General features: G+C 42.5%; 1 protein-coding gene across 1 annotated transcript in view; it reads left to right on the top strand.

Moving 5' to 3' along the window:
• KIF15 (kinesin family member 15) overlaps positions 1-8,928 on the top strand; it is a gene marked incomplete at both ends in the record, with an annotated part of 35,723 nt that extends 26,795 nt beyond the window's left edge. The window contains 10 exons of the mRNA XM_080611261.1: positions 710-832; positions 2,524-2,670; positions 3,710-3,814; positions 4,070-4,234; positions 4,684-4,790; positions 5,442-5,514; positions 6,067-6,104; positions 7,846-8,011; positions 8,406-8,537; positions 8,845-8,928. Of these exons, the coding sequence (XP_080467387.1) occupies positions 710-832; positions 2,524-2,670; positions 3,710-3,814; positions 4,070-4,234; positions 4,684-4,790; positions 5,442-5,514; positions 6,067-6,104; positions 7,846-8,011; positions 8,406-8,537; positions 8,845-8,928 (1,140 nt within the window). The remainder of the gene's footprint in view (positions 1-709; positions 833-2,523; positions 2,671-3,709; positions 3,815-4,069; positions 4,235-4,683; positions 4,791-5,441; positions 5,515-6,066; positions 6,105-7,845; positions 8,012-8,405; positions 8,538-8,844) is intronic.
• Positions 8,929-15,310: the final 6,382 nt, after the last annotated feature.

Raw genomic sequence — 15,310 nt, forward strand, 5'->3', positions numbered from 1 at the left:
TTCTGAACACTTTTTTGCCTAAGGCTGTCTTGAAAACTGAGCTCTCCACATGGTGGGTAAAAAGCTGTGTCTCCAGAGGGACCTATTCACATCCTGTAAACTACACTCAGCTGACAGTCACGCTTAGGTTTGCTCAGAAACTGGCAATTTAAGAGCTCAGCAATTGAAGCAGAGTTGTAAATTCATTTTTGAGTGAATTCTTGTTGCTGATAGTACTATGTTCTCAATCTGAAAACAAGTATAAAGAACTAAAACTATGTATTTGAGTAAGTGAATAAATATGATGCATTTTCTTATTAAAATAGGTCTGGTTTGCAAACACAGCAGCCCACAGAATGGTTTAGATAATGTATATGTATGAACCATGAATGCAAAAAGTCCTACAAACAAAATGGTGATGAGCCACATTTCTACATATCGTTATCTGGTTTTTAATGATGGTTTTAGTGGTTAATATGTATTGTGGTGGCTAATACATATTAATCTTTTTCCATTGTTCTGAACTCATTTCTAATAGCATAGTTTGTACAATGTGGCAAGTATGATCTCAGTCTGATTTTAGTAATTGACCCTGAGATTTTAAATGTTTGTAATTGTCCTCATAGGGTTTGTGAAATACATTTATTTGTATTATGTTGGCCAACTTTCTTTGATGACGTTGATAATATTTCCCAAGATAATATAAAATTTAATGTAATACTTTTTGTAGTGCAAGTATAATCTTCTTCTGGCTGCAAGAGAAGAAAGCAAAGGAATCATACAGGATCAGGAAAAGAAGATTGAAGAGCTGAGGGAAGCCTTGGAGAGAAGTAAAATAGCTGATAACATTGAGGTAAAAACAATAATGTTGGTATATTATTCTATGATCATGATAATTTGTTCAACAGACCAACTGGATGTAGTTTTGCTTAAAATATTTGTGTAAAAAGTAACATCATTTTGGTTCAAACTGTAGCCAGTTAAGCTGTTCTTAAAGGAATTCTTAATGAGATACCTGACAAATTCTGTTAAATTATCACATTACATGACATAAATATTTTATAAGCTACTTCATAAAAACCTATGCTAAAAGCCTGCTTTAATTTTGTTAAGGCCACTGAGGAGTCATCAGCTGAATTTAATGGCACCATTACATTAGCAGTTGAGAAATTCAAATAGGTAGATGAATATATTATGTTTAACGTTCTCTCTTCCCCCACTGCTTCTATATGCAGTAACATCTTTTCTTTACTCATAATTTTAACTAAAAGCTCCATCTGCTGGAAACAGATTTAGGATGCATTGTTGATTTAACTGCTTGCTTTTCAAATCGCATCTTTCATTTTTTCAACTCTCTCTTTCCTGTTACTGCTCTCATGTTTTGGTGAACATGCCCATCAGTCTAAAACCACTAACCTCTTCTTACAAGTAATTTCTGCAAGATCATCTGTCATATTACATGTGCTTAGTCCAATCATATAGCACCGATAAAGTCTCCCAGAGTAGTGTTTGCTTCTTCAAACCCCGTTCTTAAATAGATTTCTACTATGTTTAATAAACAGATTGTCTTCAATAATAATCATATCTAAATCTGACATTCTGGAACCCCAAACTGAGTTGCCTGCCAAATGGATCACTTTATAATAAACTGAATTACCAATTCTTACTACAATGTTATCCATGAGTGTATCTGGCTCCTAATAAACTCATAGTTTCTCCTTCTTTGACTTTTTACATCAGTTATTAATTCCCTTCATGCTTTCTTGGCTGGACAAGAACTAATCTAAGGTGGCATTTAAAACACTAAGTAGTGTTTCTCCTTCTAGGTTAACACACCCTGCGTAGGTATGATGCCCTACCAGATAGGGTGGGAGTCTAGATCCTGAAATAAGTTCAGAGGCATCTACAGAATAGCAGTGCACTAAAAAGCTGTAATCACTATTTCAGCATGGCTTAAAAGCTATATATTATTGTTTCTTATTTAAAGCATTGTGTCTCTTTCTAAGGATACATGATACTTTAAAACAGTGGTTGATTCCAAATAATCTCCCACAAGTATCTAACTGACTATACTGTGGTAAAGCTCTCATTTTTGTTCTGCAACCAAGACACTGGATGCAGAAAACATGCTAAAATAAGAAATTTATGGTTGAATGCTTGCTACAATTAATGATGAAAAAATGGAGGAAAAAAAGGGAGATGCTTGTAGCTGTTGGCACTCTTAGCAAGAATTACAAAAATTAGAATCATGGAATCAACCAGGTGGGGAAAGACCTTTTAAGCTCATCCAGTCCAACCATTCCCCAGAGCAGCCAAGGTCACCACTAACCCATGGCACTGAGGCCTCGTCTCCACGGTGTGTGAACACTTGCAGGGACGGTGACTGCAGCCCTGCCCTGGGCAGCCTGTTCCAATGCCTGAGCACCCTCTAGGGAAGGAATTGTTCCTCAGCTCCAGTCTAAACCTCCCTTGGCATCTTGAAACAACTGCTTTAGAGAGTAACTTCGACATTTCTTTTTTTACTCATCCAATGGCTTAAAATAGAGAGACCTTCTGTGTGAAGACTTACATCATACTGTTGATCAGCTAATAAAACTAACTGAAGCCTCCAAGAAGCATGATTCATTGCTTCAATCTGCACAGGAAGACATAACAAAGAAAGAAGCCCTAATCCAGGAACTCAGGGAACAGGTAAAACAGGGAAATTCTTCTGATAACTGGCTCCTGGGGTGGGAGCTGTAGTTAATTGTAGCTTCTGGAAAAGGCTTTGCTGGTCATTTTAGAGCATCTTGTACGCAATACTCTTGGTGAAGAGCAACACTCCTTCCTGTAAAAGTAAAGTAGCAATTCAAAAGCTTCTGAACAAAGGCTAGATAATCTTTAAATACTTCAGAATAGGTGTCTGGAGATCATGAAAATGTTTGCTCTGAAAACTAAGTAAAGTTATCGATACCTCTAATAGAGAAACCTGAGGTTGTAAGCACTGTAACCTGGATTACAGGTTAACCCTGGGGGGGGGGGTTGGGAGTAGAAACTGCATGGCTGACTTGCCGACTGGCTTAAACCACGACAGGAGTTAATTTTTCCTCTGCTTAACACTTAGCCACAAACAATATCATTATATAATGGAGATAACCATTGAGCTATATAAAGTATGCAGTCTGAGAGTGATTTGGAGCTTTTGCAGACCAAATAGCTATCTTAAGCCTTTGTCCAAATTTTAGCTCTAGTTGTCATGACTGTCCTAGCTCTGAGTGATACATTTGTGCTGGCAAAAACTCTAGTTAGGATAAGTTGTTATGTGAAGAGTTCTTTTGTCATGTTCGCATATTCTCTTTCAGGAAACTGATTAAATCTATACCAGTAAAATCTTCGTATCGAGTCACATCTTGTCCAGTAATGTTTGCCAGTAAAGCTGATATTAGGTTTTTTGTGCTAGCGAGCTCTTTGAAAGATAGATTTAGCAAGGTGAACCAACAACAGGAGCAAAATTCAAATTAATTACATAGCATATAGTATATAGATGCTTTCAGAAAACTCTTGTTACATGCAACTATGGAATGATTAAGGGTTATTAGGTAAATGTACAAAATACTTACGAAAGTGAAGTCTAAGGTAATCCAAAACAATCCATTGTGTACTTAAGCTTGCTCACAATAGAGATTTGGCTGCTGTTTACTATTTTATATGTATTATTAACTAATTCACTTCTAATTGGGGTTTTTAATAGTTGGACAAAGTGACAGAAGAACTGGAGAAGAGGAAGAATGAATATGAACTAAAAATGAAGCAACTCGATTGCTTTGTGGACTCATCTTCAGAAGCATTTCCTCAGGTATGGCATTTGTGAGAGAAACATTTTCATTGTAATGACTGTGAAAACTCATTGAAAAGGACTAGTAAAGTTGACAATGTACCAAGAATGGTCAAATCCCATTCAATTTCTTTGTAACTCTAATGTATTATTGATGATTTTACCTGGTATTTATTACCGTATGTCTCCAATTGAGTATGAAAAGATGTAACCAATACATAGAGGAAACAGTTCTTTGCTAATAGTTTGTTGGTTTTGTTTCTCTTAACTTGCCAGTGTGCAAAAACTCCCCCTAAGTTTGATGTGAATTTGGCAAAGCTCTTGGAAACTCGTGAGCAAGAAATAGCTGATCGGAGGGCTTCTGCAATAAACCTGGAGCACCTTGTGCATGAGCTGAATGAAGAACGAAAAGCTAAAAATGATGAAATTCTAAGGCTGAAGGTACTAGGAGTTAATCTCTAAGGCAACTTTTAAGTTGGAATAAGACAGAATACAAAGCTTAGATTTTTAATGAGCTGTGCTAGGTAGTCTGCCCATTAAAGCAGGAAGGTAGTTCTTGGTCTTCTCTTTACTTAGGCTGATAACAAATGGTGACAACTTGTTTGCAATGTTCCATATACCTCATCTTCCTAAGGACCGAGTTGCTTGGCGTTCATAAATATCAAATGGTATCGTCATTTTTGCTGATGAAACTGTTCTGACTTATTCTAAATCAAGTTTCTAATGAAACTGTAAATGGAGGGTGGTGCAGATCTTGGCCAGAGAACTGCGCTTCTTTCTGATAAATAGGTTTATCTTCTCTTTTACTCAAAAAACATATTCAACTGAAAATGAAAACAGGAATTACAATTAGGTCTTCAAATAAAATGTTTCCAATTTCACTTGCTTAGGAACAATTAAATGAGTTGGAGAACTTGCGTCTGGAAATGCAGATACTGGTGGAGAACAACAGGAATTTACAGAACCTTGTAGAAGCTCACAGACCAAGCAAGAACAGGTAAAATGAACCAAGAAAACCTGTCTTAACTTGAAGCAAGTTAAGCAAGAAAAATAAACAAATGTGCAGTTTTTGATTGAAATGCAATCTTGCCTATTGCTCATATAATTAGAGATTGACTCAGCCTCTTCTGTGAAAGTCATTTACTGGCTTGTAAACTATTGCCTTTAAATCACAGGTTCTTGAAAACGAAGTTTTAAAAAGGAAATGGAAATAGCATGTAAAATAATTACCTGCATAACCATTTCTATGTATTATATATTGCCATCTCCCTTGTGCAGTTATGGATTCAGTAGATGTCTAAATGAATTCAATACAAGCTTTAACATGGAGGCCTGGTTCCATTTATGTCTTTTACCTCATCATATTTACCTCAGTCCCAAAGCTGTCTAATATACAGTTGTATAGTTATTAAGTTTTGAATTGTTTTCATTAAAACATTAGTTTTTCTTTACTCTAACAAAGGACTGATGTTCTTGGAATATAGAAGTTTAAACCCTTCTAGAGTTGTTTCATGATGTTTGGTGTTCTGAGTAGGAAGATGTGTCAAGGCAGCTATACACACTTTCTGGTTTAATCTGGATAACATGATGCTTTTACAACTGGTTTCCTCTCTTTCTGAGAACCTTTCCTCCTTCTTGGATTTCTTAGTGACCAGAAACATCCTGACGTTCAGTACCTCAAAGAGAAAGATGAGGAAGTTGCTGAAGAACAACGTGCCAAGGTATTACCCTTCTCATGTTTCCTTGCTGTGAAGTATTAGTATGTTCTTCTATTACATGGCAGTGAAACACTCTGGTTTCTAGTGAATTCTAATAGATGCAGCCTCTTATCTCTTAAGGTTTCTATTTAGGTCTAACACCAATGAACTCGGTGTCAGATTGCACAATAGGCAAAATGAAATTCAGACCATTAAAATCTGACTCATCTTTGGAGTTGGAAAGTGAAGATTGTGTCACTTGCTAATGTCAGGGCACTGCCAAAGGGAAGTTAATGTCACAGCAGAGGTTCCCATGGATCTCCCAGACAGAAGAACCCCCTGTTAGAGCTGTGCTCTGTATGAATGGGCAGAGATACTGCTGTGGGTCACTTGTGCTGGCATGAAACTGGAAATAAGTGCATACAACAAAGACATTAATACTGGAGCTGTGAATTACTGGGCAGTAGGATGACTTTGGTAGGGTCTGGAATGAGTTAGGTAGCATCAATTCAGTGACAAATAATTTCATATATATTAAACATTAAGACTGTAACTAACATTTTTGAACTTTTACAGAATAAAGCAGTGGAGGAGATGCTGAAAATCAAAGCAGAGTAAGTTTAAACATTGTTCATTGAACTGGAGACTTGTATTAAACTCATTAATGCCCAAAAGATATATTTAAGTAATAGAAGTCCAAGATCTGAAACTATAAAAGATGTCATTTATAAGTGTTGTTTATACTCCTGCAAGACACACTGAGTTCTTACTCTTTCTCATCAGTAGGTGGTAGTAGCACCTACTACTACACTTTCTAAAATGGTAGCATTGTATCAGGACTGAAATAGGTGAAACCATAGAAAACTTAAATTGAAAGGGACATTTTGAATTTTAAATGATAAGTTTTTTGAAATTTTATGTGCACATGCCTTTTAAAATTAAATTGAAATACTGCTCATTTCTTTATTAATATCATGCATATTTTATAATTTTAAACTTAATCTAATTATTTGCCCTTTTTTATGCTATTTGTTAAAATATTTTACCCTTCAGCTTGAATAATAAACATTATTATCAGAGGATTCCTAGATAGTGTCCTAGATAGTGCAGCTATTGTGCAAGTGGTCCTCAAAATTCAAGTGATTTGCACCATGGATGGATAGTGGTTAAGAAATAAAAACCAAATAAGTAGGTAACAATTAGTTTGAAAATGTTGCTCCTGCTACTCACCTGTATTGCTTCATGATTCGTAGTGGCTGAATCTCCTAATATTTGAATTATTTATAGTTAGTAGAATACTTTCTATGTCATTAAGGATGAAGATCGGGTTTTATGCACATGGCCATTTCAAAAGTAATTTATATCAAGCTATTTCTGGTCTTGATTTGATGACCTCTCTGGTCTCTGAACCACTGGTACAGTGTCTCCTACAAACAAATAATGTACGGGGGGGGGAAGGAAGACTCTTTTGTCACCAAGGAAACATCTTGACAAGTGCAGCAAATGAGTTCTGTTGTGATATATTGTGGCTGCAGTGAAACAAAACCAATGGCAAGAATGCTCCATCCCTGGCAGTGCTCAAGGCCAGGTTGGACAGAGCCTTGGGTGACATGATTTAGTGTGAGGTGTCCCTGCCCATGGCAGGGGGGTTGGAACTGGATGATCTTAAGGTCCTTTCCAACCCTAACTATTCTATGATTCTATGATTGTAGTTGATTCTGTGATTCAATGGCAAATATATATTATGCAGTATTTGAACGGTTATGTATAATGACTAAAGTTCGTATCATCGGGATATAGGCTGCTGAGTTTGGTGGTATGGTTTAATATTCTGTGGGCCTGAAAGAATTAAAACACTTTCAGCACACAAGATGTCTATCCAAAGTTGTGGTTCTGCTGTTTCCAGGCCAAACAAGCTCAGAGCTGTTCAGAGATGTTTCTGAGCGACAAGGCTGTTGGGGGAAAAGCCACAATTTAGATGAAACCTGGAGAGCAGCAGAGTTCATCTGGCAAACTTAAATGCCTTTGAATTCATTTTAAGTGTTCTTATAAGTGAAGCTTCCATTTTTCTTTCATGAGTGGAGTTGTACATCCTGGATTGGAAGCAGCATACTTCCCAAAAGAGCAGCAACTCCAAAACATTGATACTGTCTCTTAACTAGGCAAACACCAGCACTGAGAAGAGGAATGGAATTTTTCCTTCTCTTAGCACTGAGTTCTAAGGAAAATATATTGTCTCAAAAGGATACTCTTAAAGGAGCCTGCCTCTGTGTCCAAGGCTCACAAAGTAATTCAGCTGCATGCCATTTATGTTGGGGGGTTTTCTAATGTTTTATGATTCTTTTACATTGACAGATTAGAAGAAACCAAAAATAACCTCAAAATCAAAGAGAACACTTGTCTTGAAATTAATCTGGAGATGGAACGAACAAGATCTTTGGAGCTCAAAGCATTTCATGAAAAAGAAGAAATAAGGTCAAAACTGGAGGAAATGTATGAAGAGAGAGACAAAGTTGCAAAGGTTATATATGTCTCTTTTTGGTTTCTTTACAGTAGAATCCTATTCAGCAAGTAGAGCTGTTGCTAATTGCACAATTGAATTAGCAATTAAGGGCTGCCTCTGAAAATGTTTTGTCTTGCAGTTATATTTGTAGCGCTGTTTCCTGCACTAGTCTAACTCTGGGTATGGAAATCACTGTCGTGTTTCGTAAGTCAAATCAAAGAGTGCTTTTTTTGCCCTTCAGAGGGATCTCATGTAATATCTAAGGAGGCATAAGACAAATAAGTTATTTCCTGAATGAGCAGACTCTTTCATCATGTGTTACAACACACTTAAATGTTAGTATGTTCTAAAGAAGCTGTTTCTTCTGGAAGAAAGGAGGGGCTACAGTCTACAATGTATTTATTAATTGCAGGAAATGGACTTGCTGAAGAAGCAGGTGAAGTCTCTTGCGGAGGAAAATGGGAAGCTGATTGGTCATCAAAACCTAAAGCAGAGGATTCAGTATCTTGTGAAACTGAAGAAAGATTACACCGAACTTAGTGCGGTAAGTTGCAGAGTAGAACATAAGCAAAGTAATGGCCTGACATAGAAGAGAGCTAAGTTTTGAGAACATAAACTAAAACTCTTGCTCTTCTGTTGGAGAGCCATGGATAGATATCTCTGATTTTATGCAGCTGTGTGGTTTTGGCTGCTCTGTCTCCTTGCATGTCCCAGACAAGGATCACCCCATTTGATTTCCTCAAGTATGTAATGTGTGAAACACTTGAACGAGTGTAGATACCACCTAATTAGAAGTATGAAAGAAGTGAGTATAACTTCCTTAATGCACCCATGTTTGTTCTGTTTTCCAGGAGACTGAAAAACTACGAGTTGAAAATGCTTCTCTGAAAGAATCAAAAAGATGTGACACCTGCAAACATCGGGAGCAGCTCTGATGGCACAGCTTCAGAGCCAGTTTTAAAGTGTACAGAATAAGCGAACATCAAGGGTCAAAACCTTATTTTCCTGGGACCACAGCAAAAGTCAAGTCATTTAGTTCCTGGATTTTGGGCTGGTAATAACCTTTAGTGAAGAACTGAATTCAGCCATGTGGGCAGCTATCAATGACCTATTATCACCTTCCTGGCATTTCTCAAAAACTGATTTTTGTATCAGTGCTAGAAGGTACTTCCTTGAACCTGTCACTAATTCTATCCACCTATTTTTGGCTATTTTATACAGTACTTACTTTTGCCCACAAAGAAAATGGGGCAAGAGTGTATGAAGAGAAAGACCCATGGCAGTTGGAGGGCAGGATTCCTAGTGAGTTCCTGCACTATTTGACTGAAGGAAGGAAGAATAAAGCTTATCTATGGATTTTAGAGTTGCCTAATCCTGCAGATTTGTTTCTACTTGAACTTTGATGTGAAGTAGTAAGGTAAAAAAACCTCCTTAAACTGGGGCATTTCTTTTTCAGTAGACAAATAGCGTAGTTGTATGCTTTCTGCGTTGTATGTCTGTAGTAGAACTTATACTCCATCCTTTTCTAACATAAGGCACAAATCCTTTGTATATAAACCACAATGGCCCACATCCATTTTTCCTTCTCGCCCTTTACCAACACAACCCAGCAGCAGGGAGGCGAGGGGCTGCTGGGGGAGGCAGCCTGCCACTGAATACGGAAGGAGGAAATGACACAAGGAAGCGGCTTGTGCCGGGTAAAGCATGCTCTGCATTATTCAGGGCTTTGCTTCTTCCTGCATCTGTGATGGGGAAGAAGCATACAGGGTCTTCAGGGGGGTTTGGAAGCAGAGGGGGGTGAGCCCAGCTGTGGCTCAGCTCCTGAGGGCACCCACAGGGTGAGCAGCACGTGGTGGGCACGCAGTGGGTAGATGGAGCCTGTCTGCTGGAGTGCAACAGAGAAGTGAAGTTTGGGGATGCCTGAGACCACACCTGGCCCTGAAAGCCCGTTTGCAGTGGGTTTATGCCAATTTGACTTTAAAAGCAGGGTGTTGGTATGCTTGAGTGTTAAATGCTTGTCCTCAGCCTGCTTCATTAAGAGTCAGAGACTCACAGCATGGTTTGGTTGGAAAGGACCTTAAGCTCATCCAGTTCCAGATCCCTGCCACAGGCAAGGACTCCTTCCACCAGAGCAGGTTGCTCCAAGCCCTGTCCAACCTGGCCTTGAACAATACCAGGGATGGGCAGCATCCATGCTGAGAAGGTGGAAATGAGATGCGTTGGTGGAGGGTGGGAGGAAAAATGGATGTGGGCATTGGTAATTTATATACAAACCTTATATATACTCCATCCTATTACTTTATAGAAGGATGGAGTATGTAAGTTCTACTGCAGGCATACAACACAGGCTCAGGAGTAAGCAAGCTTGTGGCAGGGATCACAAAGGGAGGGACAAAAACCACTGCTTGAACAGACATAGTCCAGAAACAGTCACACAACCCAAACCAGTTTGGGATACTATGGTTATTAAAAATGGTTAAAAACCAAAATCTAAGTCCTTGTTAATCCTGTTGCTCCTTTTGTGTGTATCAGCAAGGGTGGCAGAAAGGAGAATCGAAAAATTGAAATCCTGATGCTCTTATCAGTGTGGGTCTTGTGTGTCTTTCTCCACCCCCAGAAGGATTGTGCTCTGTACTGACAGGAAAGCAGAGCATGGAATTGCTGAAAATGCTGACAGCATCTTTTCTGGGTGTTTTTCTCCTTTGGAATGTATAGAAACATTGCCCATTTGTTGGTGGGGGGTTTTGGTTGGGTGTTTTTCTGAAGGTGCTGTGATGAATTGTGCCATTGAGGAGAAGTGGTGCCAGCAGAGCAAGAGATGTGATCCTTCTTTTCTGCTCGACACTGGTGAGGCCACATCTGGGGTACTGGGCCCGGTTACGGGTTCTCCAGACAGATATGGAGCTGCTGGAGACAGCCCAGCAAGGGCTGACGAGAGGCTGAGCTGGAGCTGTTCAGCCAGGAGAAGGGGTGGCTCGCGGGATCTCATCGATGTGCAGATACTTGAAGGGATGCTGCACAGCAGATGGAGCCAGACTGCAGTGGTGCCCAGTGGCAGGACCAGAGGCAACAACTGAAACACAGCTTTTCCCTCTGAACATCACAAAACACTTTTCCACACTGAGGGTGACTGAGCACTGGCACAGGTTGCCCAGGAAGGTGGTGGAGTCTCCATCCTTGGAGATAATCAAAAGCCATCTGAACATGGAAATCTGTGACATGGAATATGTACTTTGAATCCTGTGTTCTGTTCTGGGCCCCTCACTACAAGGGAGACATTGAGGTGCTGGAGCGGGGCCAGAGAAGGGCACCGGAGCTGGTGCAGGGCCTGGAGCACAGTGTGATGGGGAACGGCTGAGGGACCTGGGGGGTTCAGTCTGGAGAAGAGAAGGCTCAGGGGGGACCTGATCGCTCCCTACAACTGCCTGACAGGAGGATGGAGTGAGGTGGGGTCGGTCTCTGCTCCCAAGGAACAAGGGACAGGACAAGAGGAAACGGCCTCAAGCTGCACCAGGGCAGGTTTAGATGGAGCTGAGGAACAATTCCTTCCCCAGAGGGTGCTCAGGCATTGGAACAGGCTGCCCAGGGCAGGGCTGCAGTCACCGTCCCTGCAAGTGTTCACACACCGTGGAGACGAGGCCTCAGTGCCATGGGTTAGTGGTGGCCTTGGTGTTACACTTCCCAGTGCTGGGGAATGGTTGGACTGGGTGAGTTTAAAGCTCTTCTCCAACGTGGTTGATTCTATGCTTCTAGGCATGAGAGCAGCCATCACCTGGGCAGCGGGGAAAGCAGCAGCAAACATTAGAAGTGTATTGACGTTACTAAGAGGTTATGACATAGGATAGCAGGATACTTCATAGCAGCACCAAGGTGGATTTCACTTCCCAGCCAGGATGATGTGTTGTGTTGGCTGAGTCTGAGAGGGGTCATTTCACTTCAACAGAAGTTCTCCTTTACTTTCTTCTCTCGCTTGCCAAACTTCATCTAAAATTACTTCTGCCACTTCAGGAGTGATTCTGGATTATCTGAAGTGTACACTGAAATTAATCTCTTGGAAAGGCAATCAGAACAGTAATCCTTGACTCACTGGGCTGGCTCGGCTGAGCCCTTGGCAGGGGAGAAATTTCTACCTCCCTCCTTCCTTGTGGGGAACACCTGGGGATATTCCTATCTCTGCCTGGATGCCATTGCAATGACCATTTCTCTGCTCAGGATGAAGAGGGACTTAACCTTTCACTGGAAAACCTTCAAACTGGGCACAATGCCACCCTGCAGCTGATTTCCCTGGCTCTGCCACAGAGGAGGGTAAGAACAACCCACTGGGTTCAGGGTTGCTTTTGAAGATCACAGTTGCTATGGTGGTGGGAACCAGCTTTGCTCCACCACTCATAGACCCACAGGCTAATTCAGGTCAGGCAGGACATCCGGAGGTCTCTAGTGCAACCCCTGCTCAGCAACAGGTCACTCATGACCTTCTCCAGTCCCTTCAAGGGCCCTTCTCCTCTCCCTAAGTCTGGAGAGCCCATGGCTTCTGTTTCTAGTGTTTGATCACTTGTTTTTCCTTGTATTAGATGGAATTTTCACTTGTTCCAAACTTACTGCCTCTTGTCATATCCCAATGCACCTTGGTGAGGAGCCTGGGCTCCATCTTCTCCACAACCTCGAGCAGATGGTTAAGGACAATAACAAGGTCTCTTTCTTAAGGCTTTATTTTCCCCCAGCAGTGTACCTTGGTTACGCTCTTTCTGACCTGTAAATACACTGAATTTAGGTGAAACACAGAGAATCAGTTTCCCTTCTCATCTTTTTACTCCCAGATCTGCCTACCCACTAGAAGAGGGGAGTGTGGGTGTACACAACTACCCTGAGCAGGTAAAACTGCCTGGTCAGAGGCAGAAGGTGAAACTGGGAGGCAAACCCCATCTCATGATGAGCCATAATAGATGATTCCTTCCTCAGAGGACTGGGCTTGGTTGTCCCTCTTCTTCCTCTCCATAGGGCTTGCCAGGGCGGTGGTGGGAAAGCAAAGTGTTTCCCTGGTTAGGAATCCTTTTGGATCATTTACCATTGCCTTGATGAAGTTGGAGACCTTTGCCACAAGTGGGGCTAAGTGAGGCCAAACTCTGTGGCTTCACACCTCCATTTCTGCCTGCTTTGAGGTGGACTCCACTGTGGACTGAAAGGTGACGGGCTAGGAAGGCACAATCACTATGGGCTTAGGGAAAACCTGGCTTTCCCTTACACTGGGTGTTTGTAGGAGTCAAGATGTGCCTGTGATCTCCTCCCTTGGTGTCTTCATGTCAAGTACATGGTACGTGGGGGGTAGGGAGGTGGCTGCAGCACCTAAAACTGTGGGTGTGGGGGAGACTGTGAATGGTGAAGGCTTTTTAGGCAAAGCTGTGCCCTTTCTTAGACTGAGGCTGTTGCATAGCTTGTCAGGTTGTCTAAGGAGGGAGATCTGGAGAACATAGTTTGGCCTTGAAGGCCCTGGAAAAAGACAGTTTTCTTGCTGCTAAATGCTGGAGCAGAGAGCTCTCAGTGAATCAGTGAGTGTGCAAAATCAGGCATGAAGCTCCTCAGCTCTGGTTTGCCTTGCAGAGGACCCTGCTCTGCCCTCGCTGCACCAGTAAGGTAGGTCATGGGAGGTGCTGAGGACCACACTGATCTCAGCTGATGGGCTCTGGACCAAACACAGCACCAACATGAGCACCTTTGATGTTTGTCTCTAGCAGGGCTGAATTTGACCCTTTTCCATACATATAGCAATGAGCAAAGGGCATTTCACTGCATTGCTTGTGCACCACATTGTGAGTGGAAGAGCTTTCTGGAGTTTGGCTTCTGGCATGGCACCTGCTGTGTGTGTTGTCCTGGCACTTCTCAGCTTGTAGCTTGACTTTGTAGTTTGACTTTGAGTCAGCTTTGTAGTTCGGACTTAAGGCAGGACATGCCAGGGTCACGCTCTGTTCAGGGCTGTCTCCTTACTTCTGTTTCCTTCTGTGATTCCATAGAGTCATAGAACCCCAGACTGGTTTGGGTTGGAAAGGACCTTAAGATCATCCAGTTCCAACCCCCTGCCACAGGCAGGGACACCTCACACCAGACCAGGTTGCTCCAAGCCCCTGTGTCCAACCTGGCCTTGAACACTGCCAGGGATGGGGCAGCCACAGCTTCTCTGGGCACCCTGTGCCAGCGCCTCAGCACCCTCACAGGGCAGAACTTCTGCCTTAGATCCAACCTGAACTTGCCCTGTTTCAGTCTGAACCCATCACCCCTTGTCCTATCGCTACAGTCCCTGATGAAGAGTCCCTCATCTTCACATGATACCAGCTGTAATTCAGCTTCAAAAGCCCACACTGTTGAGTGTTGCTCCAAAGCACTCATGAACTACTGAGTGTGAATACACCGTCAGTGTATCTCAGTGAAACATGTGGGGTTTTCCCTTTGGTCCTACAGCTGCCTGTGCTGCTTCACATCAGCTGTGTTGGTTTGCTGTTTGCATGCAGTGCGATGATGTGGATGGTCTTTGCAAGAGCCCTGCAACTTTTCTGCTCCTTAGCCACCACCTCTGTGACTATGACAGCCTCCAAATACATCTCTTCCACGAGCAGATCCCTTCCCCAGGAGCTGAAGCCTGGAGGAGCACAGCAATTATCACCCTACAACTGCCTGACAGGAGGATGGAGTGAGGTGGGGTCGGTCTCTGCTCCCAAGGAACAAGGGACAGGACAAGAGGAAACGGCCTCAAGCTGCGCCAGGGCAGGTTTAGATGGAGCTGAGGAACAATTCCTTCCCCAGAGGGTGCTCAGGCATTGGAACAGGCTGCCCAGGGCAGGGCTGCAGTCACCGTCCCTGCAAGTGTTCACACACCGTGGAGACGAGGCCTCAGTGCCATGGGTTAGTGGTGGCCTTGGCAGTGCTGGGGAACGGTTGGACTGGGTGAGCCGAAAGGGCTTTTCCAACCTGGTTGATTCTAATGTGATGGTCACAGTGGATGCGAGGGATGGCAGTTCATCTGATAGCCCACAGCACTGGCCACAAAGGAAGAGTTACAGGCAGAAGTTGGATGATTGTATCAGGCCTCAACTGCTCTGACTGTTGTTCACGTCAGAGACTGTGGGACTTCCCTGGGTGGTGCAGGAGGATGGGAGCTGCTGCCCAGGGCAGTGCCTTGCGCAGTCTACTGAGCTTCTCTAATTGCCAGTGAGAGCTGGGGCTGGGAGCTTTGCTTTGATTTGCTTTGCCTTTGTCACCTGTGACAAGGCAAAGCCGCCCTGGCTGGGTGTGAAGATGCACCGCCTCTGCTGACAGCAGGAGCGG

The sequence above is a fragment of the Psittacula echo genome, assembly GCF_963264785.1.
Source record: "Psittacula echo genome assembly, chromosome: 2".
Lineage (NCBI taxonomy): Eukaryota > Metazoa > Chordata > Aves > Psittaciformes > Psittacidae > Psittacula > Psittacula echo.